The sequence below is a fragment of the Mus caroli genome, unplaced genomic scaffold, assembly GCF_978045245.1.
Source record: "Mus caroli unplaced genomic scaffold, Mus_caroli_1 scaffold_13, whole genome shotgun sequence".
Taxonomy (NCBI): domain Eukaryota; kingdom Metazoa; phylum Chordata; class Mammalia; order Rodentia; family Muridae; genus Mus; species Mus caroli.
In genome coordinates this window covers 99,853,121-99,880,770 of record NW_028227268.1, presented here as the reverse complement: position 1 = coordinate 99,880,770, position 27,650 = coordinate 99,853,121, and the positions used below count along the sequence as shown (strand labels likewise).

General features: G+C 41.4%; 1 protein-coding gene across 6 annotated transcripts in view; it reads right to left on the bottom strand.

Annotated features, from left to right (window-relative positions):
• Positions 1 to 1,576: 1,576 nt before the first annotated feature.
• Sanbr (SANT and BTB domain regulator of CSR) overlaps positions 1,577 to 27,650 on the bottom strand; it is a 59,111-nt gene continuing 33,037 nt past the window's right edge. For all 6 annotated transcript variants that reach the window (XM_029483703.2, XM_029483705.2, XM_021177240.2 and 3 more), the window contains 10 exons: positions 24,856 to 24,998; positions 22,837 to 22,936; positions 19,211 to 19,243; positions 17,898 to 17,997; positions 12,988 to 13,079; positions 11,362 to 11,390; positions 11,129 to 11,202; positions 10,036 to 10,124; positions 5,075 to 5,166; positions 1,577 to 3,852 (listed from right to left, as the gene is read on the bottom strand). In XM_029483703.2, coding sequence (XP_029339563.1) covers positions 3,816 to 3,852; positions 5,075 to 5,166; positions 10,036 to 10,124; positions 11,129 to 11,202; positions 11,362 to 11,390; positions 12,988 to 13,079; positions 17,898 to 17,997; positions 19,211 to 19,243; positions 22,837 to 22,936; positions 24,856 to 24,998 — 789 coding nt within the window. In that variant the 3' untranslated portion in view covers positions 1,577 to 3,815. The remainder of the gene's footprint in view (positions 3,853 to 5,074; positions 5,167 to 10,035; positions 10,125 to 11,128; positions 11,203 to 11,361; positions 11,391 to 12,987; positions 13,080 to 17,897; positions 17,998 to 19,210; positions 19,244 to 22,836; positions 22,937 to 24,855; positions 24,999 to 27,650) is intronic.

Sequence of the window (27,650 nt, the reverse complement as noted above, 5' to 3'; positions counted from 1 at the left end):
TTGCTGTCAGCCCACAGTGAACTGGACTGGTGCATCTCCCTGTAAGTGAGAGTCAGATGGGTTTTGAGAACTCGCAGTGAGGTGAGGTGAATCTAGCAGATGCAAATGACCTTGCTGCTGCCATGCTGGGACTATACAGGCCTCAGAGAGACAGCCTGCAGTTGAACTCCAGGGAAACAGAGCTTGGTGTCATCCTCTAACCATTTGATGGCTTGGGATACCTAAGGTGGTCAAGAAAACTGGGTCTGTTCTTATGGGGCTCACAGTTTGTAATGAGACAAGCAAACCAACAAGTAAGCACTGTTCAGAGCCATGTCAGATACCTGCACAAACAGCCTATGATGAGTCAGGACTGATTTTATATTGGGCATAGGATTCCATGATGAGGAAGTGACTTCTAACCCAAAATGTGGTTTATATGAAAGAGCCTTGTGGATAGTGGGACAGCTGGACAGTGGGACAGTGGAAACACATTCCTCTAGGCTGTGAGGCTGGGTTTATCCTGGGGTGGCAGGTGGATTAGAGTAAAGCAGTGTGGCAGTTTGTGAACACTGAAGTATGAATACAAAGCCACTCATATGTTAAGTCACCAGAGCTGCTCTGTAACAGATTATACAAAGTAGGAATGACAGCCAGGGGAGTCAGCATTTGTAGCACTTCTGTAAAAGATATGATGGGTAGGCATAGTGAGATGGAGAGAAACAGATTCAGGTGATCCTTCCTAGGCCCAAACACATACACACTGTCACAGGAAAACATTCAGTAACACCTGTTAAAGCACAAAGAAGGATACTACTGAGGACTGCAGGGGCAGGTACAGGGACCAATGCAGTGCAGCACTGTGACGGAGAAACTGGGCTCAGCTCTGAATACACGCTGACAAACAGAATTTAGCCGAGAGCAGTATAGAATCACTGAATGGAAAACTAAGAGTAAATATTTAGGGGAAGAGGATGCTGGCTAAAGTGATGGAATCAGATGTTTGTTGTGGACAAGCCAGGTGGTCAGACATCACCTGCAGAACAAGAACAAGGACCCTGATCCTCCAGAAGATGATAACCAGATAGTGGGCACTGTGGGAGGTAGAAGGTCTAGGGGATGGTTCTGACAAAACAGCTAAGTAATGACCTCTCTCTCTCTCTCTCTCTCTCTCTCTCTCTCCCCTCTTTCTCTCTCCCCCTCCCTCCCTCTCTCCCTCCCTCCCTTCCTCCCTCCCCCTCTCTCTCTCTGTAATTCGAATTAAAGGAAGAGGTACAATAGACTTTCACCTTACAAAATTTGAAGCTACCTTCCAAACAAATAATAACATATGCAACAATACATAATATTTATGGATAAATTACTATAAGCCAGAAAGTACTGTATTAATTATTTACACCTACTAATTTACTCACTTCCAATAATTCTATAACATTATTCCAGAATTCATTTCCCATATAGACCAGCTGTGAGGTAGATTGCGAATGCTAGCCCATTAGAATTGGACTGGCTAGGTAACCCAGTGCCTCTGGCCTGGGAGTTACTCAATGATACCAAGAGGTTGGCTGAAGAATCACTGCCAGGTTTGGAGACAAAAGCCTTTTAAATGTTTATTTAAGTTTGCCATCAGCAAAAAAATATGACAGTTTCAGCCTCAGGTACCAAAGCAATGAAATAGCTCACAGTTCCTGCCTGAGCGCTGCAGAGAAAGGTAGAAAGGTAGCACATATGCTGCTGGGCACCTGTGCAGCTTCCCTGTGGCATTTCCACTCACACAGTGTTAGCGGGGATCAAAGCCAGGCTACTGTGCACCCGAGGCAAGTGTACTACTACTGAGCTATACGCCTGGTGTGCTGCAGAACTACTATTGAGCTATACTATACGCCTGTTTGCTGTAGTATTTCAACCCTTAAATGACTTGCTAGATGTTCTGAGGCGGGTCTTGAATGGAGGATTTTCCTACTTCAGTTTCCAGAGTGATGGGGTGTGCTGCCACACTCAAATAAATAATCTTAAAACCTAAGGTTTTCACAGCTAATTTTCCAGGGAGTTATGCAGAATACAGAGCACTCCAGTCTCCTCAGACAGCAGAACGAGTCAGATCAAGGGACTTTCTCCACAATTTTTGTCATTGCCATTTATTTCAGTAAGTTTGAGCTCAGAATTAATGTAAGGAAAACCTTAACATACTTGGCACAAGAAATGCCTGTCCATGTATCACAGATAGATATACAATACAAAGCACATTCTATAGAGAGTCAGATTTCACTCAAGTCTGTTAACATCAATCAGTAAAGCAGCCCCCTCTGGGGAGAAGCAATGAGCACTTCTACCATCTGTGAAAAATCAAAAGCATATTCCCTTCTAATTACAATGATCATAGATTGCTTACACATATAAATCCAAATCCTTCTATCAGAGAATCCAGGAGCCAACTATAAGGCTGGTACTCGTGGGATTTACATATCACATACAAAGAAATACTTTCTTGAAAATAAATATGATATAAGCTATTTCCAAAGTATCAGATAACTGAAAAGCATCTGTATACCAGAATAAAATTTCCAAATAGATATTAAAAGCATAATTATCAAATAATTAAGAGCTTCATATAGCAACTAAAAGATACTAAAAATTATAATTTCTTTTTGTGTAAACTAGGTATAAGACTTGAATTTTTCTTTTATAATTGCTGTTCCGTTACATCATCAAGATTTATTCTCTGAATAATTTGAAGACATCAATCACAAAGCAGAGAAAAACTAAACATAGAAACAGTGTGCATCTCACGGTTCTCAGAGACCTATAAACAATTTCCAAACACATAACTTAGTACATGCTTACAATCTGGAACAAAATTTCCCTGAGTATGCTATCTACTTTGTTAGAAAAAAAATAAAACATGATCTATAAAATCGTTTTATTTGACTATCTGAAATTTCCAGCCATGTCCTCTACCTGGGAACTTTCAGACATCTCTCCGTAACCAGCAATCATATGCTGTGAGGTGCTTAAGTAGACTTAGAGAATGGATGGGGCTGAGAAGCCTGCACCTGACTGTGCCACAGAACTGAAATGACTCACTACTCAGAATGCCACTAGCTTCATCCAGAAGCGAGGCAAGGATTGGATTTTAGGCTCATATGATTTACAGATAAGCATGAAAAACTGAAAGAAACAGAAGTTCAATAACATTGTACCTCCCTCCCATGTGATACTACTGAAAAAGAGCAACCCTTCTTGACCAGCATGGTACTGAAATAACCTCACCTTGAAATTCTATTAATACAGCTTTGAGATCTGTCACTCCTTAATATCCATGCAAACTAAATTTAACATCACTGGACAGTTCATCATACACAATTCATTTCTCAATGCTATGCCTAAGATTCAACAACCCCAAACATACAATGATCAGTGCCCATGCACAGTAACACTACCAGTCATTCTGTTAATTTCCTAGGGTCTTACCAACTTTGTTACTTGTCAAGTTAGGCCTCTTCTTTGTCAAATAAATAAAAGGCAACAAATATTAGAAATCCTAACTATGTGAAGTTTGCAATTATCTTCTACACAGCCTAGAATTATACAGAGAAATTTATATAAAAAATCTATATATATAGTTAAGATTTTAACAAAACCTAACTATATTTGTGTAAGCATAACTTTTGTGGTTTGCAGAGATAACTAATAGAACACCTAGCAGTCACTGTAGCATGATTTATGTGGTCTGCAGGAATGACTCATAGAGCACCTAGCAGTCACTGAAGATCTTCAGGAAGTGGGCATTTCAGATGTCCAGAGTGTACCTCCTCTCTTTTTATGTTTAGGGTGCTTTATGCAGGACGCCCTTGACCAAAACGACTTTTAGACCTAGGTTTTTTTAAACAGAAAACAAAGTCAGACTTGCTTCTAGAACAACAGGATTTTGTTGCTGCCTTTGTCTGTCTGTATGACAACATCAACATTCAGTGAAACTTCCTGTCGTTCATCATGAATCTTCTAAAACCCCTGGAGTGAGATGCAGTTTGGAATTCAGATTTTTTAAAAATAATTTTTTGGGGGACAGAATAAAGTATGTCAAGAGCAGACCTGTAATGAATGAATGGACGGACATAATGTTGCTTCAGGGAAGAAGCGGACATTTAGAGTATGAGAAGAGCACAGCAATCATCACAGCAGTTCAGGAGGAACTGAGCACAGATGTCTGAAAAGACGTCATTTCTGAGCTTGTAGATTGCAGAATTACGGACCAGGCACATTAGCATCTCTCACACTTGTGCCCACATCTCTGTAACTTACGTTCTAACAGAAAATTTGTGATAGCAAATGGCACAAGACCTACCAGTTAATTTTATTATGAGAAGTAAGATGCTATCATACTCAGGAAGGTTTCTAATAAAGAATACGACATCCTATTGCCGTCTTTGTAAACGGGTTGAGCTAACCAGGTCTGTCAACCACTTGGGCAGAATAAAGGCTTAGGAAAGTTGATTGTTCAAGAGACTTTAGAAAAAATGCAAAGCCCACTTAAAATGCAGATAAACAATGGTCAGTAACCACTTTCACAGCTTGAGAATATACTGTCCTCTGCAACACACTCTGCCTATTTCTATTTAAGAGACAGAGAACAGAGAGGAGAGGAGACGGGGGTGGGTGGGGATGAAAGTGAGAATAAACGTGGAACAGGAAACATTAGGGATTTCCTAAACACTAGTATGGCACTGTTGCCAGTCCATGGTAGTGAGTGAATAGTACCGCTCAGTACTATTATTCCTAGTTCACTATTATTACTGTCTGGGGCTAAGATCAAACCCAGGGCACTGGGTGTGCTAGGAAAGCACTAGAAACTCTAGGCTGAATGCTACAGCCCCTGCCGGTTCACTGTATCAGCTGACTCCAATGGAGCTGGCCAAATAAACAGAAAAGTTAAAAACGACTAAACCTTTTATGTTCATGAAAGTTTGTGCCCATGACCTTTTAAAAATATTTTAAGTTAAAACTGGTTCTGACTTTGCTGAAATAAGAAACTGAACTCAAACTGCGTGCTTTTAGTGTTCACACGATTTACTCTGCTGGTTTCCTGCGGATTTACCTCTGGTTTTTGTCTGAGCTGTTCTGCCGGGCAGTGACAGGTACTGAGGCTCTGACTTGTGCTTCAAGCCTAGAATAAATACCTCCTGCAAACTGTAAAACAAAAGGAAAATTAAGTCACCTTCAAGGAAATAAAATCTAACACATAAGATGACATATTTCCAAATTTAGAACATAGTTTTGTTTTCTTTTTGACAAATGAATACAATTGTATAACCTTCAGCAATAAACACACAAACCAGTCTTATCATACCTAAAAACATCCCCAGTCTGTCTGAGGCCAACATCTAACACATCCATTGGCGCTCGGCTGCTTTTCTCTTTATGTGGTTTAGCATTTTCCACAACACGATACACATACAGTAGGTAGAACTTAGCATAATGTACAGGTTTGTCCGTGTTAGGATATATGTGTGCATATGAGGCTTTACTCTGTGTGCTTTGCTCCTGTGGAGGCTAGAGAAAGGTGTTAGTAGTTCTCTAGCATTGTTCTGAGGTCTCCACTCTCTGGGGTGATAGGTTCTAGGCACGCACAGGAACACAGCTGGCTCTTGTCTGGGGCTGGACTCTGAGTTCCAGTTCCCATGCTGCTCTTAGCCCTTGTGTGATTTCTCTGACTATTCTTTCTTAATTTTAAAAAATATGTGTAGTTTATTTGCTAAGCCCCAAACTTCCCTTTCCCCTTTAGGAGGGTCTTATGTAGACTAGGTTGAGTTTGAAATTACTAAGTAGCCAAAGATGACCTTGAACTTGTGACCCTTCTGTCTCTACCTTTTGAGTGCAGGGATTGTAGCACCACACCTGCTTTATGTAGAACTGGGAATCAAATACAGGGCCTTTTAGCATGCTGGGTGAGCAGTCTATAAACTGGATTATACCCCTAGCACCCAAATACTCTTAAGCCTGAGTATTCTTTGAAAGAAAAGGGTTTAGTGAACTGTTATAGAAATTAGCAAAAAAGAAAGGGCAGGTCGTAGGGCACAGCTCATTATTAGTAAGGCTACTGAGGTCAGTGCCCATTGATCTGGAGATTAGAAGTATTCAATTGAACACAGTAGAGCAAGTGTCCTTGTGGGATGGTGGAGCGTCTTTTGCATATGGGAGGAGGCCCCAGGAGACAATAGGGGTGACTCTAGGTGAGACCAGGAGGAGTTATGGAGCCTGAAGTGGCCATCTCCTGTAGCAGCAGGACTCCTAGTGGAGGGATAAGGACACCAACCCACCCAAAAAACCATCAACCCAAAATTTGTCTTGCCTACAAGATGTTCAGGAACAAAGACGGAGCAGAGACTCAGGGAATGGTGAACCAATGATGGGCCCAAGTTGAGACTCATCCTATATGCACACACCAATCCCTGACACTATTGATACTCTGTTATGCTTGCAGACAGGAGCCTAGCATAACTGTCCTCTAGGAGGTTCCACCCAGCAGCTGATGAAAAGAGATACAGAGACCCACAGCCAAATAGTAGATGGAGCTTGAGGACTCTTATAGAAGAGTTGGGGGAAGGACTAAGGGACCCAAAGGGGATAGGGACTCCACAAGAAGACCAACAGGGTCAACTAACCTAGACCCATTGGGGCTCACAGAGATTAAACTACCAACCAAAGAGCAAGCATGGGATGAACCTAGGCTCCCTGCACGGATGTAGCAGATGAGCAGCCTGGTCTTCATGCGGGTCCCCCAACAAGTGGAACGGGCAGTCACTGAATCTGTTGCCTGCCTGTGGATTCTGTTCTCCTAAGTGGTCTAATTTGTCTGTTCTCAGTAGGAGAAGATACACCTTGCTCTACAGTGACTTGATGTGTCAGGGTGTAGTGATACCCAGGGGGGCTCTACCCTCTCAGAGGAGAAGGGGAAGGGAGAAATGGGAAAGGGGCTGTGTGTATGAGAGGGGGACTGGGAGGAGGTGGGCCTGCAATCAGGATATAAGGTGAATACATAAATTAATAAAAAGAAAAGTATTCAACTGTGGCAGCCACCCAACCTCATCCTCCTGAGTGCTGAGACTCTAGGAGTGCACAACATACACTGTTTTGAGTTAAGTCTCCTCTATCTCTTTCCTAGCCCTTTTAAATCCAGGCAGTCTCAGAATTTTCTTGTCACATTTACTGGGTAAAAGACATCATTTTGGGGCCTTTCTAGTTTTTCACAGTTATGAATGCATCATATCATCAATGCATAGCATTTATGTGAAACTCACACTATGTTATACAATGGCCACTCCTTTGCTTTTGTACAAACTGAATAGCAGAATTCCATTTGTTTAGCATCTTCATAAGCACCTAAATGAAAATGTCAGGCCTCACTGAGATGTTAGTTCACATTTTTCTAATGACCAAAGATGCTCCAGTTGTTCTGCCTACTTGTTACCCACAGCCCTTTCTTCAAGAGGCTCAGCTAATCCTTTGCCTTGTTTACACACTCACTATTATCTTAAATTATTCTATTATTTTATATGTATGGGTGTTTTGCCTGCATACCTGTGTGCCAGGTATGTAGTGCCCTTGGAAACAAGAAGGGGGCCTGGATTTCCTGGGATGGTAGAGACAGAGGGTTGTGAGCAGCCATGTGGGTACTGGGAATTAATCATGGGTCTCCGGGAAGAGCAGCCAGTGCCTGTAAGTACTGTGGCATCTCTCCTTCTTCAGTTATTTAACTTTGATACAGGGTCTCACATGTCACTCTGGCTGGCCTAGAACTTACTATGTAGGTCAGGCAGGCCTGGAACTCATAGAGATCCACCCGCCTCTGCCTCTTGAATACTGGGATTAAAGGCGTGAGCCACCATGCCCAGCTTGCCTATTTATTTTTATTGGATTATTTTATTATTGAGTTATTGAGCTTTTTTGAGATTATAATTACAACATTCTCCCTCCCTTTCCAGAAATCCTTTATCAGACAAATGTTTTTCATATAATATATTACTATATATGAACTGTCTACTAATCCTTTCTCTTTTTCATTTTTGACACAGGTGTCACTATATAGCTCTGGCTAGCCTATCACCTAGACCAGTTGTCTTCTAGTTCTCTTTACAGTGGTTTTAAAGAAAAAATTTTCATTTTGGAGAATTTTGTTTAATTATTCTTTTATGGATCAGACTTTAGTACTGAAGCTAAGATATTAAAAGTTTTTTGCACAATTAATTTAGTGATACACACGTGCATGTGCGCATATAAGTGCACAAGTTTACAGGCCTTTTAGCTAAGCAAGTTTTATCTAATTGAAGGTTACAGCAGGTAACTGAGATTTTCTTTTATGTCCTCCTATTTATTTCATTTAACTTTTATTGTTGGAAATTGAACTTAGGGCTCTGTGCATTCTGTGTATGCACTCTACCAATTTTTGCATCCCAATAAGGAAGTAAAAATCTACACAACAGGATTAGGGTGAAGTCACGGTCCATTTACAATACAGATACTAATAATACAGAATGCTGATATAATATTATAATTACTGGCAGTAATTACTAAGGGAGTACAAGTAGTGTGCAGGCCTGACTTTCAGCAAGATGACATTTTATTTTAGCCTGACATCTAGGTAATATTATATAAAGATGACCAAATCCAGCACTTTCCGGTCACTTGGCCAATAATGCACAGCTAACCCACCCTTGGTGTGTGTACTGGCTGGTTTTGTGTCAACTTGACACAGCTGTAGTTATCACAGAGAAAGGAGCTTCAGTTGGGGAAATGCCTCCATGAGATCCAACTGGAAGGCATTTTCTCAATTAGTGATCAAGGGGGAAAGGCCCCTTGTGGGTGGGACCATCTCTGTGCTGGTAGTCTTGGATTCTATAAGAGAGCAAGCTGACCAAGTCTGGGGAAGCAAGCCAGTAAGAAACATCCCTCCATAGCCTCTGCATCAGCTCTTTTTTTCTGACCTGCTTGAGTTCCAGTCCTGACATCCTTTGGTGATCAACAGCAATGTGGAAAGTGTAGGCTCCCCAACTGCTTCTTGGTCATGATGTTTGTGCAGGAATAGAAACCCTGACTAAGACAGTGTGACATTATACTTTAAGGACAATTTATTTTTCATGTGTGATACAGAAAACCTATGGACCACAGATAATAGGAGAAATTCACTTGTATGTGATTTTTGACTAACTGGCATTGACTATAAAAATATCTAGGACACTCCTTTAATATCCTTTTAAAAACATCTTTATATTTTTCATGCTAGAAATAAAACAAGGAAGGAACACTTTATTTAAGTACAGTGTAATAGTTGTGGGTTTGAGTGAAAATGTCCCCGATAGGGGGCTGGAGAGATGGCTCAGTGGTTAAAACTGCTCTTCTGAAGGTCCTGAGTTCAAATCCCACAACCACATGGTGGCTCACAGCTATCCGTAATGAGATCTGACACCCTCTTCTGGTGTGTCTGAAGACAGCTACAGTGTACTTATGTATAATAATAACTAAATCCTTGGGCCGGAGTGAGTGGGATCGGAGTAAGCAGTGGTCCTGAGTTCAATCCCCAGCAACCACATGATAGCTCACAACCATCTGTACAGCTACAGTGTACTCATATACATAAAAATAATAAATAAATCTTAAAAAAGGAAGAAAATGTCCCCAGTAGGCCCAGAGGGAATGTGGCACTATAAGGAGGTATACCTTGTTGGATAAAGTGTGTCACTGGGGCCTTTGAAGTTTTCAGATGCTCAAGCCTGTGAATCAGGATGTAGAACTCTCACCTGCCTTACCATGTCTGCCTGCACACTACCATACTTCCCACTATACTTCTTGCCATGATGATAATGGACTAAACCTCTGAATTGTCAGCCTGCCCCAATTAAACATTTTCCTTTATGAGATTTGCCATGGTTATGGTATCCCTACACAACAATAGAAGCCCTAAGTAAGACAATAGTTATTATCTTATTTATATTTCATGATGAAATAAAACTAGGAAGGACATTTTTATGTAAGTATAGCATACTGGTAAATAATTCTTACTTCTTTTGATTCCTTTGCCTTGACTCGGTCCAGATCACCCAATCTCATTTTTATTAGATGCCCTGTAATTTCAGACATCCGCCGCTGATCTGAAGGGAAAAAATAGAACATTACTCTTCATGAAAATAACATAGTTTTCACTTTTTAAGAATGACTAGAATCACAAATGTTTTTGAAAATATCCTTTGCTATTTTTTCAGGTATATAATACTATATTTCTGTTAATAATTTAAGGTAGCATGTAGCAAATAGCTAATATACAGAGAGCTGTACTGCCTTTCAGATCGCTGGATGTGGTCTGAGTATGTCTCCCAAAGGATGGTGTGCTGTAAGTCTGGTCCCTACTACAGTAACACTGAGGGTGCTGGAGCCTTTAAGAGCTGGGGCATGGTGGGAAGTGGCTAGCTTACTGGGGCCGCCAGTCCTAGCAGGGATCAGTGCTGTTGCTTTGTGCCTGTTTAATTCCTGTTTGTCATGTGACTGTTTCCTCCTACACATACTCCCTAGGATGTTCTCTGCTCTGCTAGGATTGTAGCCAGAAGTTTTACACCACAGCCAAGGAGATACTGCTATTGCAAAACTCTAAGCTTAATAAACTTTTCTTTATAAAATACTCAGCTTTGAATATTTTGTTGTAAGAACACAAGGCTAAGATACAGCCTAAAACATATATACTAATTTTCACAGTAAAATATGTAAGAAGCAAAGTCTAAGAGATCTTAAAGTCACAGATGCATAAATAACACATTACCCCTGGACAGTCTGGTGATGAACTATGATTGGTGCCTAGAGAACGTGCATACGTGGGGCCTTATTTTGGAACCTTCAAAAGCATTCAGCATGCTTTATGAAAGACAATTCTTGGGGCTAGAGATATGGTTTAGTGGTTAAGAGCATAAATTCTTCTTGAAGGGGGCCTAAGTTTGGTTCCCAGCACCCACATCAGGCCCATATCAGGCAGCTCATAGCTGCTCTAAGTCCAGCCTCAGGATATCTGACGCCCTCTTCTGGCTCTAATGGTACCTTCCCTCACCACCCTGTATACACACTGTTATTCTCCTAACTTGTATGTTACTCAGATCATAATATTTACCATCTTCTCTTTGTGCATCTTGGTTGAATCTCAAGGATCTTGAGGCATCCCATTTATTCTTCTGCATACTCACACTATTGGATAAATCGAACAAAAATAAACATTGATGCTGCTGTACTGCATTTCCAATACAGATCACATGTCAAAAACAAACAAACAACCCCCCCACCAACAAAACAAGCAAACAAAAACAAAGAATAGATTTCCAATTGGATCAAGGAACAAATACTCACACAAAAGGAGACACATCTCTAGAAGTTGACTGAAAAAAGAGAAGATAATATTAATGTCTAATTAGAGTATATTTATTAATTAGCATTCTACTTAATTATAAGAACAAGTTACATTTATTGAGTGCAAGACACCATCTAGAACTGTTACTTCATTTAAACCTTGCAGCAGCAGCTAGGAATGGTGTGGTGCCTGTGTTATCCCAGCAGAGGCAGGCAGGCTTCCATGAGATGAAGGTCAGCCTGGTCTACATGGAGAGTTTCAAGCTAGCCAGGGCTATATAGTAAGATTCCAGTTAAATAAATAAATAAGCAAATAAGCAAATAAATAAATAAATAAATAAATAAATAAATAAAGTCTTGCAGCAAAAAAAGATCTATAATAGTGAGACAATCTTTTTAACTTCAGTGAAGTTAAAAAACTTCGTCAAGCCGGGCGTGGTGGCGCACGCCTTTAATCCCAGCACTCGGGAGGCAGAGGCAGGCGGATTTCTGAGTTCGAGGCCAGCCTGGTCTACAAAGTGAGCTCCAGGACAGCCAGGGCTATACAGAGAAACCCTGTCTCGAAAAACCAAAAAAAAAAAAAAAAAAAAAAAAAAACTTCGTCAAAGAGAAAAAAAATACTTTGAATCTTTATCTGTTGAATTTATGCAAAGCTTATGCAATATATATAAAGATTAATATATATTATATGAGATTATAATATTACATAATCCTAATAAAGATTACATTAATAAGCTAATAATATTAACAAGCTTATATATATAATATATATTAAGCTTATGCAATCTCAGAAGATTAATCTATTCATACATCTGTAGTATTTAACTAAGAGGAATGTGCGACCCATCCAATGTAACTGTGGATCTTATCTTTTTATTTAATTTTATTTTTATTTAATTTTATGTACATTGGTGTTCTGCCTCCATGTCTGTCTGTGTGATGGTGTTGGATCCCCTGGATCTGGAATTACAGACAGCTGTGAGCTGCCTTGTGCGTATTGGAAACAGAACCTGGATCCTTTGGCTAGCAGCCAGTGTAACTCTTGCACCCTCTCTCCAGCCCCACGCAGATCTTATCTTAGAACCAGCCTTTAGTACACTCTGGAGCTCAGGGATTCTCCTCAGGCTCCTGCTGCTACTGCTGTTCTTCCAGTTCTGACAGTTTATCTCTTCAATGGCACGGGAAAATAAAAGTGAATTTTATAGGTAATAAAGTAGAATTAACTTCAATTTAAAAAGTCTCTTCACTTTTTATAAATGTGTACTACTGATTAAAATGTTAAAAGGTTAAATAGCACATATAATGCACAGTGTCTGTAAAAGTCCTTTCCGCATCACATTCTCAGGAACAATCAAACTTAGCAATTGCGTGTGCAGCTCTCCATGGAATACGTGGTTCATGCATGAGGAAGGAAATCCGTGTACATTTCCCATCTCATTATATGGAGGATAGTGTATCATGCCTATACTTTGTTTCACACCTTCCTTTTCCAAAGGTCCCATATCTTCTAGAGTCTCATCCACTAACATTGCTAGCATCCACTATGTTATTCATTACTCTATTTGCACTGTCTTGGCTATACTTGCTTGTTCACTTCCTATAAGGACTTAAAAATCACACAATTACCTTCTCCAGTGTCTTCTCTTTCTTTTGAGAACAGGGTGAGGACAGTTGTTTTTTTGGTGGCTTAGTAAATTTCTTTGGCTTCTCCTTTTTCCCTGATAAACGAAGGACAATATTAGGAACAAGAGTCCCATACCCTGCCATTGCTACTTTCAATAAAATAGACACATAACCAATTTTTCTAAAGGAGAGAGGAGGAGGAGGTGGGAAGGCCAGCGATGTCTACACAAGCCCCACATACACAGAAGTCAGAATGAAGCTGCTGCACAGGGCTTATTCTAATCTTATCTCTCCTCTGTACTTGAAAAGCTTTGAGGAATGAGATGAGGGCACTCTGCTTTGTGTGCTAGTTCAAAATGTCAGGGAAAACTACATATTTATTTATCTAATTTGACAGACAGTGGAATCAAGTTCTTGGAAAAAATGTAATTTAATAATGAGGGACAGCATCAGTACACACAAAAGCTTTCAAATTAATTTTGTTCAGGAAGGAGGCAAGGTAGGAATGGTTTGGGAAGCAGCCTGGGACAAATTATACTCTGGAATGTAGTCCTCTGAGGTCAATATCCTGGGTCTATTCTGGCTGAGAGAGAAGTGGAATCTGGAAGGGAAGGGACAATACTCTAAAAACATAGTACAAAGGCAAGAAGAGTGCACGGGGCAACTCTCGCAAACAGCTCTTTGTGCACTACTTTCACACTGTGCTCTTGTCACTACTGCACATGGGAAGCCTACATAGAGAGAGAGAGATGAGGACATACAGTGACCCTGAGGATACCACAGTAAGTAGGCAAGGTAATAATAGATCAAGAGTTATACATTGGCTAGAAGACATAATAAGACATATGGTGATGGTATGGTACAGGACATGGCAATACCTTCTAAGTTAATTGATATGAAAACAACAAAAATGTTATCAAAACTATTGGAAAGTACTGGAAAATAATCAAAGCTAGGCATAGAGTTAGGCAATTCATATTGAGAACTTTGTGAGATTAGAAATATGAATGTTGGGTCCTCTTATCTAAAAATACTTCCCACAGGGAAGAACCAACCTGGACCAACCCTGGGACAAAATGACACAATCCAAAGCAATAAATAAGCTGTTAGTATAAGGGAATATGGGCATAAACTCTAAATACTTAGCTGAGTGTTAAACTATGCCAGTGTGAGAAACTCTATCCACCTAACAGGCTACCTATGCTTGCAAGAAAGAACTGTTGTTGCTGGTCAGATGTTAGGGATTTCTGTGACTCTGACTGAGTTCATTCTCCAAGATGCACGTCTCAAGTTTCAGACTACTGAGATAAAGTGTCAGAGGGCAGATTTGGATCTGGAAAAACAACTAAAGATCTATGGAGAACTGCCACGCACTCTGGTTGAGTCAGTTTGACAAGCCGTGAGGCTTGAAAGCTACTCACGAGGCAAAAGAGTTTCACAGAAACTCGCTCCTGGAGTCTGGCATTCTCTCTAACCCATACATTAATTTTCCATTCCCGAGTTAGTCTAGTGGATGGATCCACATGCTCTCTTTTAGTATTATCCTATTATAAGTGCCTTTTAAGATTGAATTCTGACATAGCTAAAGCCAGTGTTCCAACAGTCCTAGAATGTCCTTGAGCAAGCCCATGGGCTTGAAATTCAGTAAGAATATTGCTATTCAGTGACATTCAGATAGAATTACACTATCACTTAGAATAAAAGCCAAGTTGCACCCATATACAGGAATTTATAATAGTTTAGGAAGTAGATCGGGTTATGGTTTTAGAGTATTGCATTATTCATGAGATGGTTAGCTAGAACGGAACTCCCTAGTTAGAACCATGACTTGGGTGTGAAAGCCCTTGCCCTAGGAGAGTAAAGACCTCACACCTGGCTTCTAAGACTATAGCTGACCTTAGATAGGGCTGACTTTGTCTCAGTTATTTTTATTGCCCAGTTCCTTCTGATCTTTGCGTTTTTATTCCTCTGTTCTGTGTAAGAATCATTAAGCATCCGGTTACCTCATTTGTACCTTGCGGGTATGTCACCCAATTTCTTTATTGTCTTCTGTATAAAAAGTCTGATGCTCGATTTGACAAAATACATTCAGATTCTACACAACCCCTCCTGTGTGCATCTGTCTGTCAATTCATCCGATGCTTTGTCCACCCGCGACTAGAGACCCGTTCCACGCAGACGAAGGGGCCCAGAGGGTCTGCGGCAGAGAACTTATGAAGCAAGGAAATGCTAAGAATTGAGCCCTGGTATCTGAGTGAAAACTGTTCAGATTCTTGGCTGTGACAACTAATCTTCCTTGTCAACTTGGCTGTGGACACCAAGTGACTCAGTACCCACACTGCTCTGCCTGTGTGTCTGTGAGAGCAGACGAGACTTCACTGTGGAGAGAAGACCCAGCCTGAAGGTAGGCAGCATCACCCAAGGACTTAGTTAGTCTCTATTCAAGAAAAAAAAAAAAAAGGTGTTCTTTAGTAAACATAAAGTGAGAGACAGAGAGCAGAAAGCACAATTAACACGGAGTCTCTCTGCATAAGCTCAGGAGACATTGGGAACTATCAGAAGAATCAGTGAGTGTGCACGAAGAACATCAAAATGTTCTCATTACACATTGCCAAATGTGTAACTCAAGTAGTGTCTAGAAAACGTGCAAGCACTTGCAAATCAAACAACATCCTTGTAAGTGGTGAAGAAAATTAGAAAAAGCCTGACTGACTATAAACAAAGCTGAGCATGGGGTGCACACCTACAATCCTAGCACATTGAGCATGGTGATGCACACTTATAATCCTAGCACATTGGTGACTGAGGTGAGACTGCCTTGGGCTTACATTTTAAGATACAAGCCATCAAAGATTACACACAAGGCCCTATCTCAAAAAGGAAAACAACAACAACACAGGCTTAGGGTATAGCTCAGGTGGTAGGATGTTTGCCTGCCATGCACAAAGGAGGTAGAAAAGGAGGGTCAGAAGTTTAAGGGTTTTGGCTACATAGTAAATCATAAACTATCTGGGGATTTATGAGACCTTGTCTCAAAGCAAAACACGTGTGTGCGCACGCGCACACACACACACACACACACACTCCAACCACACACACACTCCAACCACACACACACACTCCAACCCCTGTGTATGTAGGTGTATGTATGAAAAAAAGGTCAAAATCTGTGAAGTGCATAGCAGTAGTACTTAAGGTAAAACACTTTTTAAATATCCCCAGCCTTCTTTAAAAGTCAGAAGAAACAGTCTAGTTGGCCATGATGGCACACACCTGCAATTCCAGCAGTCCAGAGGCAGAGGCAGGAGGATCGGAAGGTCAAGGCCACTCTGGGCTACAAGAGACCCCGACTGAAAGCAGCAGAAACAATAAATGTCCTTATCACTCAACCACACCAATGATCCAAGCTTCTACTTTAAGAATTAAAAAATACCTTTCTGGCAATGATGACTTCCCTGAGAGAACACGCCTTTTGAGAAGACTCACCCTCAATCACTCTCCAGGAGAGGAGAAGAAACACAAGAAAGACACCTGCTCCAGAGCCTAAATTCCTACTTCATGGATGTGACATGCTCAGGATGCTGTAACCTCCCCCATCTTTACCCATGCAGACTCAGTTCCGAGTAATTATAGAGAAGGGAATACCATGAGAGCAAATATGACACACAAATCTGGTTCTTTGAAATTGTTAGTAGTACAACTCTAAACTAACCAAGGAAAGAAGACAAGTTACTAATACCACAACCAAAGAAGCCAGCATTGTCCTTCAGATGCAAAAGAAAGAACAACTTTATGCCCGTGAATTAGGTGAGATACATACAATTTCTTCAGCAATATGCATTAATAAAACACATAAAAAATTGAAAACTTGAGCAACATTACAATAAAGAAATCAAATTCATAATTTAAAACCACCTATGTAAAAATTTCCAGGGCCAAACAGCTTCATTGCTGAATTTTATCACGACTTATGAAAGAAAATCTGCAACATGCTATTATGGACAAGAGATACCCAGGCTGGATTGCAGCTCAGTGATGAGCACTGCTCGGGAGCCTGAGACCTCTAAGTCAGTCCCTAGCCCCATCTCCTTCCCTACCGAAAGAGTAAGCAATACACTTTCTCATCTAGGACTATGTGAAATCAAAACTCAGAAAAAGACTCCTAAGAGTGCTGAAAATGTTCCAATGGACAGCAACAAAAACTTCTTAGTCATTTATTAGCATGTCAAATGGTATAAAACATAAACACAATACTTCCTTAACAAATGAGTTTAACACTTGAAAAGTCAATCAGTATTACACTGATATTATAAAGGGAAAAATCTGTATGATCCTAAATTTAAAAAAGCATTTTCTAAATTACAACATTCATTCACTACAAAAACAGATGTAGAAATAGGTATGATCTTTCTTAACTGAGAAATGTAGTCATAGAAACCACTAGTTAGTATTAAAACTTAGTGACTAAAGACAAGGAGTTATAAGACACTGGATGTGGGTAGTGGGGCTCAAACTTGGGTCCTCTAGAAGAGCAGCAAGCTTTCTTAACTGCTCAAACATCGTTCCCCCATTCCCCAGAGTAAATACTGTACACACAAGCACCAGGGTTTATTTTCTCTGTGTTTGTGTGAGCATGTGAGCACCGTGGCATACATGCATGTGTGAAAGCCAGAGTGACAACTTGTTAAGAAGAGTTAGTTCTGTCTACCATGTGGGTTCTAGGTATGGCTTGGCAGCAAGCGCCTTTACCTGATGAACCATCAGGCCAGCCTGGGTTAGGGAATATTAATGGATCTTCATTTTCATTCCTTTTTCTTGTGTAACCTTACTAAACATATAAAGCCAATCCCCCATGTTTGCATTAAAAGGTTCAGAATATAGCTCTCCATACTGTGAGGGTTGATTTTAATTACTTTGTTTCTTGGCAATTTCTTCTTCATCACCGACTTCATCTTCAGTGACCTCAGACCCCGTGGTATACTCTTCCTCTTCTGAGAACAACGACTGCTGTTTCTAAGTGCAGAGAAAGATCCATCTCTTACAAATCCCACATTGCCGTCACACACAGATTCCTAAGAACACATTTAATAAAGCGGGGCTGGAGATGTGGCTCAGCAGTTACGCGTGTGCACTACTCTCCTGAAGGACGCTGGTGGATTGCCAGCATCCACATCAAGTGCCTCAGTCACAACCACCCATAACCTGAACTCCACAGTATCCAAGGCCTCTGGCCTCTGTGGGTACTCAGACATGCATGTGCACACACAGACACACAGACAAAGGAAAATAAATACTTAAAAATGGACTAATAAAATACTGGGAGGCCAAAACAGAAGTACGGTAAACTTGAGGCTAGTCTGTTTTATACACTGGAGAATACTCCTCAAAAACAAAACAAAACAAACAAACAAACAAAAAGAACAAACACACACAATCCAGTTCTACATGAAGGTGGTCCCAGCACTGAGACGGTAGAGGCAGGGGGATCAGGAGTTCAGAGTCATTCTCAGTTACACACAAATCCAGGCCAGCCTGGGCAACATGAAATTATCTGAGAAGCCAAATAGAAAAAACAAAACAAAATAAAACAAATGCCCCCCCCAAGGGTACTTATTATTAGACTCAAATGTGATTCAGTCACATTTATATGCTTGATAATTTAGTATGTGGACATAGGTGAGAAGAGCTCAGAGAAAACTTCCAGGAGTCTGTTCTCTCCTCCGCCTTACGGGCGGGTTCCAGGGATTACACTCAGGCCTTCAGGCTTGGGGGCATGCACCCTTAACTGCTCTGCCATATTACAGCCCCTAAAGTGACTTAACAGTGACTTTAAAGAGTCTTTAAACCATCAGTGAATAAGGCCATCTGCTGCTCTTGCAAAAGGACTAAGTTCATGTGCTAGGACTCAGGACAGGTGGGTCACTTTGGCTGGCAACTCCAGCTTCAAGGGCACCCTGACACTGGTGGCACATATGCATCTTTTTCTTTAACCAGAATCTTCCCTCAGCCTTCTAAATTGTGGGATTACAGGCCTGAGTGACCACACCAGGGTGTATGTTTTTCTTAAATAACCTAGGGCATTTTCTTCACAAGTGCAAAACTGGAAAGGCTGACAAGAAGACAAACATTTAACCACTGTTTGTAAAATAAGATGCTAAGATTTCATTATCAAACATCAACGCAGAAGCAAGAAGTCCACAGAAATTGAATCCAGTGGTTCACTTACCAACTGCAGAGTCCAGTTTTTTAGTGACAAGAACTAAAAGGCAAAAGAACAGTAGGTTAACAATTCTGCACTGCAGCTCCATATTTTCACATGGTTACAAGTTACATTTTCAGGTTTAACTAATTTAAAACTTAGGCTGAGAATGAGACCTTAGTCTAAAATGTCAGTCTTTTAAAATCCCTGCCTAAACTAGCTAGCATCAAGAAAACAAATACCAATGCCAGTGGGTCCATAGGAAAAGAAGCCCGTATTCACTGCTGGCAGGAGCTTACACAGGGCAGCCACTATGGAACATAGTATGGAGGGTTCTCAACAAACTGAAACTAGAATTCCCACATGACCCAACGGAAGCACGCTGTGTTCACACCCAACCAGTTCCAACTTGACACATTACAAGATAGTCACATATTTGTGCTTATTGTACTATTCACAAAGGCCAGGAAACAAATCCAGACTAGATGTTTATCAACAAATGGCTGGGGAATAACATATGGCACACACATGGAGTAGTATGGAGCCTTAGGGAAAATGACACCTGCAGGAGAGTGCATGCAACTGGGAATCACTATGCTAAGTGAAATAAATCAAGCTCACAAAGACAAATAGTACATGTTTTATTGTATACACAGAACCTAGGTTTCAAATTATACATACGTGTATGTGTATAAATGCATATAATAAATGTATTACACGGGCGTTGATTGGTCACCAAGCTGGAAATGGCAGAGCTGTGTTGAAGGCTGAGCACCTGGCTCCCTGAGATCTGCACCTCGAATCGGGACCTGGTCTGTGTGCTCTTACATTAGTGTGTGAAATCTCTCACTTTTGCCCTGTCTTCTGTTCCCCATTCTACCTCTTCACTGTTCCCCTTAACGGTCTCCTCTCTTTTCTTCTTGTTCTCTCTCCCTTCTTTCTTCTGTGTCTCCCATCCCTTCACTCTGCTCTCTTTATGCTTTCTCCTCTTCTTTTTCTTCTGTCTCCTCTGTACCTCACCTCTCATCTTTCTGTTTACTCTCTCTCTCTGCTTGTTTTCTCCCCGACTCTGTTCTTTCTCCATTCTCTCGTGCCTCTGTCTCTCCTACCATGCTTTCCTCTCTGTTCTCTCTCCTCTCCATTTTTCCTCTCCATCTCTCCCCTACTCTCTGTTCTGTCTCTCCTGCCTCCTACCTTTCTCACACTCCATTTTTCCTTACACTCTTCTCAAGGTAACTCTCCACTCCACTCTCATCTTTAGCTCACCTCTCCCCCCTCCCCCTCTCCTGTTCTGGGACCAGCAGGGTCCTCTTGTGGGCTCTGTGCTCTGATAGTTGTGTATAAAATGGAGGACCTGCTTATCCCCTTCTAGGTGGCCCTCCTGCCCCCACTGTCTCTCCTTACTCTCCTCTTGCCTTCCTACATCTCCTCGTTCTTTGTCTTTTTTCTCTTTCTCTGTCCTGTCTCTCACTTTCTCTCCCTTCTCTCCCCCTCCATCTCTCTCTTTGATTCCCCCTCTGCCATGTTGAGTGTTAAGACTGCACATCACTGAGGGCAATCCTGTCCTTCAATGGATATGACTGGGAAGCTGTTTCTGTGCTTACAGCAGTGCACAAAATGACCACTGTGCCCACTTCCCTCTTGCTCCCTCCTGCTCTTTCTCCTCCTTAGTTTTCTCTTCTGTGTCTCCTCTCTCCCCTCACTCTCTCTCCCCAGGCTTTCTCTTTCTCTTCTTTCTCCATTAGTTCACTCCTCTCTCTCTCCCCTCTGCCTCGCTGAGAATGCATCTTCTCAGAGATGCCCTGTTTTACCTGTGCTCTTCCATTAGGTATAAGACAGCAGGTGAGACTTTGTCTTTTCTTCTTTCCTACCTCCCTCTCCTTCTCTCCTTTCCTTGCTTTCTGTCCTCTCTCTCTCTCTCTTTCTCTCTCTCTCTCTCTCTCTCTCTCTCTCTCTCTCTCTCTCTCTCTGTTTCCTGTCTTCTCTCTTCTCCTCCTTCCTCCACCATGGCTCCTCTTTCTCACCTGTACCCTCTATTTCTGTAACACCTTCATATTTGTATTTATTATGAATTATATAGTGCACATGTGATTCCTAAATTACTATTCATCATCTAGTTTTTGTGTAGCTGTCAGAGTTCTTCACTTTCTCATGAAACGCTCTATAAGTTCCCTCTCCCTACTGTCGGGCCTTTCATCTAAGGTCCTTTGAGTTCTGAGAGTCTCTGACCTCCCAGCTCTCTAGTGCATTCTGGGGGGTCCCCCAACCTCCTATCTCCTGGGGTTGCCTGTTTACATTTTTTCTGCTGGCCCTCAGGCTTCAGTCCTTTTCCCTCATCCAATACCAGATCAGTTCCCCACCTGCCCCCAGCCCACCTCCAGCAGGAAGACAGGACATCAAGTGAGGGATGGGCTTCCCATCCCACAGTCACATCTCTGACCCGTAATTGTTCCTGTCTGAAAGAATTACAGGGATGGAAATGGAGAGGAGCCTGAGGAAAGAAGGTCCAGTGACAGACTCAAAGTGGGATCCAGCTCAAGGGGAGGCCCCAAGGCCTGACACTGTTACTGAGGCTATAGAGCTCTCACAGAAAGGGATTCTATCATGACTGCCCTCTGAAAGACCCAACAAGCCGCTGACAGTCAGGTGAAGATATTTGCACCCAACCAATGGACAGAAGTAGCTGACCCCTGTTGTTGAATTAGGGAAGTCTGAAAGAAGCTGAGGAGAAGGGTGATCCTGCAGGAGGTCCCGCAGTCTCAATTAATCTAGACCCCCGAGATCTCTCAAACACTGGACGACCAAACAGACAGCATACACCAGCTGATATGAGACCCCAACGCATATACAGTAGAGGACTGCCAGGTCTGTGTTCATTCAGAAATGATGTAGCTAACCCTCAAGAGACTGGAGGCCCCAGGGAGTTTAGAGGTCAGGTCGGGTGGATGTAAGGGCATCCATGTGGAGACAGGGTGGGGTGGGGAGGAGGTGTGAGATGTGGAGCAGTCAGATGGTGGATGGGTGTGGGGGGGGCAGGAATGGAATATGGAGTGTAAAAAATAAATTAAAAATAAAATTAAAAAAATAAAGTAAATCTACAAAAAAAAAGAAAAATGAAACACATTCCATACCAAAATATTATAGAACAAGAAGGGAACAAAATATGCACTTACATTTTCTTCATTTCTCAATTCATTATTTGTCTATAATAGAAGGCCTAGAGGGTAGATCTCCTCACGAATGGTTGTGAGCCACCATGTGGTTGATGTGGTTGCTAGGATTTGAACTCAGGAACTTTGGAAGTCTTAACTGCTGAGCCATTTTGCCAGCCCAAGTTTATATATATATATATATATATATATATGTATATATATGTATATATATGTATATATGTATATATATGTATATATGTATATATATACACACACACACACACATATATATATATATAAAACTTTATCCGTTATTAATTCACTGAAGTCATATATTATATTACTTATCACTCTTTATAATTTTATTCACTCAGCATACTATTGTACTATGATTGGATAATCAGTTCAATTTCAATGTAAACATATTAGGTATCTAATATGTTATAAAGATAAAATGTCATCAATAGTTTCATATATACATTATATTGAAAAGTTACTCACAGCATTGAGCTCCCCAGTTTTGGAGCCCCACGGTGTATTTGGTTCCAGTAAAATTTCATATTCCAGGCCTTTTTCATCACAGGAGCCAACCCCAGGATCACTTAGATGAAAACGACATTTTTACAGAGAGACAGTCAATTTCTTAACAATTTACAGGAGGGGCTAAAGCGCTTGCTACTCTTGTGGAGGAGACCCTATGCCTTACAGCCACCTGTCACTTATGGAAATGTGACACCCTTTCTGGCTTCCCTAGGCACTGCACAAACAGTGCTTTTATACACGTGGACTACTTTGCTACTGCAAATATTTCTTACAGCTTGTTTTGTTGTTGTTGTTTCGTTTTTGTTTTGTTTTGTTTTGAGAAAGGGTCTGTGTAGCCCTGGCCATCCTGGAACTCACTCTGTAGACCAGGCTGGCCCCAAACTCTGAGATTAGTTGCCTCTGCCTCTTATGTTGCTCTCATCTCTTCCTATGGCTGGCAATATTTACACTTTTAATATGTTTGGTAATTACTTACCCTGGCAGATCTCCCATAAGAGGCACACTGTTACATTAGAAAATCCCTTTCTGCCGGGTAGTAGATGGAAAAATGCTGGTGTACTGGTCTGGCTCTCTATAGCCTCTTTTTTGTTTTGTTTTGTTTTATTTTGTTTGTTTTTCGAGATAGGGTTTCTCTGTGTAGCCCTTGCTATCTTTGAACTCACTCTGTAGACCAGGCTGGCCTCAAACTCAGAAATCCGCCTGCCTCTGTCTCCCAAGTGCTGGGATTAAAGGCGTGCTGAAGCCTCTTTATAGAGTCCTTTAGCTTGTTGCAGGTACAAACCCACAAAAGTGATCACAAAATGACTGAATTTAAGAGTTCCAATGATCCAGCTGCAAATCTTCCCAATTTGTGTCAATCAAGTATTTAACAAGTTCTTGGCTCTGGGATAGCTCACTGGTGGAAGACTTGTTCAGTGTGCTTGAGGCCCAAGGTCTAATCCCCACGATGATGGTGTGAGACCAGGTTAGGGTGGTGGTGGTGGTGGGGTTAAGAAAAGTGGGGAAAGAAATCAACATTTTCAAAAATTGGGTTTAAGATCTCAAAATTTTTCGGGCTTGGTGGTACATGCCTTTAATCCCAGCACTCGGGAGGCAGAGGCAGGAGGATTTCTGAGTTCGAGGCCAGCCTGGTCTACAAAGTGAGTTCCAGGATAGCCAGAGCTATACAGAGAAACCCTGTCTCGAAAAACCAAAAAAAAAAAAAAAGTCAAAAATTTTAGTTTCTAAGTTCTTTTTGTTAAGTTTTCCCACACCTTGGACTTCCTGTATTTTATATTTTATCTGTCAGATAAATCTGTTTGTTTTGGGTGTAAAGCATCATGATTTCAGTGAAACTTTCTTTCCCTCCCACCGACACCCTCTGTGCTGATACTTTTATGTCAACTTAACACAAGCTAGAGTCATCTGAGAGGAGGGAACTTCAATTAAAAAAAAAAAAATGCCTTCATAAGATCTGCTGCAGCCAAGCCCTGAGGACATTTTCTTAGTGATTAATGGTAGAGGGCCCAGCCCATTGTGTGCACAGCCATCCCTGGGCTGGTGGTCCTGTGCTCTGTGAGAAGGAAGGCTGAGCAAGCCATGATGAATGAGCCAGTAAGCAGCGCTCTTCCAAAGCCTCTGCATCAGCTCCTGCCTACAGACTCTTCCCCTGCTTGAGTTCCTGTCTTGGCTTTCTTCAGTGATGGACTACAATGTAGAAGTGTGAGCCAAATAAATAAATCCTTTCCTCCCCAGTTTGTTTTGGCTCATGTTGTTTCATCCCAGAAATAGAAACCCTAATTAATACTGGGATCAAATCAGGTCTTTGTACATGATAATCAGCTATTGTACCACCAAGCTATATTCCCCAGTCCAGCACTCTGAAACTGTAAGTATCTGAGGACTGTCAATACTGATATGAGAAAACACTTGGAGACAGTGGATCATGAAATGGAAAGCACTGAATAAAGCTGAAAAGCTAGTGTTCTTTTTCCTCACCTAACTGCATCTTTTAAAAAAGGCACAGCAATGACGTCTTTGTGCTTGTGCAGATCTTCCAGTATTTTAGCAGGTGGACAAGAAGGCGAATCATTTTCTCCTTGATCATGAAGAACCACCATGTGGTCCCTCACCTTACAGCCCTGTCGGACATAAGAGACGCTGTTAGAGGTAGGTTCATTATAAAAACAGTCTTTAAAGAGATGCAGTGGCCACTCATAAATGGGACACCCACATTAATATGTCACATATACACACCAAAGCTCAGGGAACAGTAAGAAAAGGAGGGGGAAATGTAAGACAGGGAGAAAAAGTACTGTGAGATGCTGTTTTCTGGGCATGGCATGAATACTGCACTCAGGAACTCACTCTGTGTTTAGTGATGAATAAGAATGGCCCCCATAGGCTCATATGTTTGAATGCTCAGTTATCAGGAAATGGCACTACTTGGGAAGGATTAGGAGGAATGGCCTTGTTAAAGAAAGTGTGTCACTAGGGGTGAGCTTTGAGGTTTCAAAAGCCAAAGCCAGGCCCAGTCAGTCAGTCAGTCAGTCAGTCAGTCAGTCCCTCCCACCCCCACCACACACACACTGCTGCCTACAGATCCAGATGTAGAACACTCAGCTCCTTCTCCAGCACCATGTTCCTGCTATGATGATAATGGACTGAACCTCTGAAACTGTAAGCAAGCTCAATTAAATGCTTTCCTTTATAAGAGTTGCCTTGGTCATGGTGTCTGTTCACAGCAGAACACTGACAAAGACACTTTGTGAGACTAAGCCAATCTAAATTGTGGCACAGACAGGGTAGATGATTTCAGGCTTTACTTCTTACTGAAGAGCTACTGGCGGTTGATAATTCCTAGGGGAGGGGGAATCACTGATCTTGAAGAATGTGGCCACTGGTAGGAGTCCCATGCTCCACTGGGTGGCTATACACTCATGCATGTATGGGGAATACTAACTAAACTGAGAGGTTTATACAAAAAAGGAAGAAAAAAACCCCATGAACTTAGGAGGGGAACATGTTGAGGACATATGAGGAGAGCTGGAGGGGAGAAGTAAAGGATGATATGATCATATTATATACCCATATTAAATTCTTAAGAATAAAAACATTATAGATCATATTTATCTCTTTTTAGTCAACATATTTTATACTTTTTCCCTAGAGAAGAAAAATACAGAAAAGAAGTGGAAACATAAGTATACATCTGAACAAATACCTGAGATGATCATCATCCACATTAAGAAACAACATTGGCCAGACAGAGGCAGGTGGACTTCTGTGAGTTTGAGGTTAGCCTGGTCAATAGAGCCAGTTCCAGGAAAGCCAGGGGTACATGGGATAACCCTGTCTTAAAGAAAAAAACAAAATAACAACAAAAAGCAACAACATTGGGGGTCTGGATATGTGGTTGGGTGGTTAAGGCATGTGTACTGTTCTGGCAGAATGTCTTAGGATTTCACTGCTGTGAAGAGACACCATGACTATGGCGACCCTTATAAATGACAACATTTAACTGGGTCTGCCTTACAGTTTCAGAGGTTTAGTCTACTATCATGGCAGGAAGCATGGCAGTGTGCAGACCATGGTGCTAGAGGAGCAGAGAGCTCTACATCTTGATCTGCAGGCACCAAAAAGGAATTGTGTTCCACACTGGGCAGAGCTTGAGCTTATGTAGGAGCACTCAAAGCCTGCCTCCACAGTGACACACTTCCTCCAACAAGGCCACACCTCCTAACAGTACCACTCATGAATCTATGGAGGCCACACCTATTCAAACCACCACACAGAGGAATAGAGTTCAACTACTAGCACACACATCAGGAAGCTCAGAACCACGTATAAAACTCCAGCTCCAGATGACCCAACACCGCTGGCCTCTGTGTCCCTGCATGTACATGTTCATATATAAACTCAGACATATGCCTATAATTAACAAGAAACAACACTGAGGTGGAGAGTACTCAAGTCACTGCCTGATGACTCTGACCCCTGGGATCACCTGGTGGAGAGAGAGAGACCCACTCCTGCAAGCTGTCCTCTGACCTCCACAGACACTCTGTGGCACATGTGTCCTCAAAAATGTAATAATCATTTAAAAAATGAAACAATATGCCTGTAACACTTCCTGCTTCCATTCCATCTTATTTAACTGCTTCCTTTTTCTCAAAAGATGACCCTCTGTCACATATTCCAATTCTGATAGTCACTTCTTTCTTTTATTCTTTTGCCTCTTGTAGGTTTATGCCTAGACACTAAAGTTTAGTTTTGCCTTGTTTTCTTTAACTTTATGTATTTATAATTAAACAATGTTACCGCATGTAATTGTAATATTTGCTTTAATGTACAGCATTCCACTGTATGACTATTTATCTTTTCTTTCCCTAAGAGAGGGTCTTTTTATGCAGACCTAGCTGTCTTGGAATTCACTATGTAGACTAGGGTGGCCTCTCAAACTCAGAGATATGAGTGCCTCTGCCTCCTGAGTTCTGAGATTAAAGGTGGGACCCACCATCCCTGGGGTACTTGTGCACCTTAAGGTACAGCTTTAGGACAGACATGGAGCTGTGGTGAGGAAGGGAAACTTATTTAGTCAACGAGGTCATCTGAATCAACCATGGTGATCAATGAGGTGACACTTCACAGCCAGATGACTCTCACATCTGTGCATGGCTTAATCTTAGTGCATATTAGATTCCTTTCATCCTCTCATGAAATTTAAAATTCCAATGTTCACACCATTAAAAAAAATTAGTGATTCGCCTGATAAGATTATATATGTGTCAAAC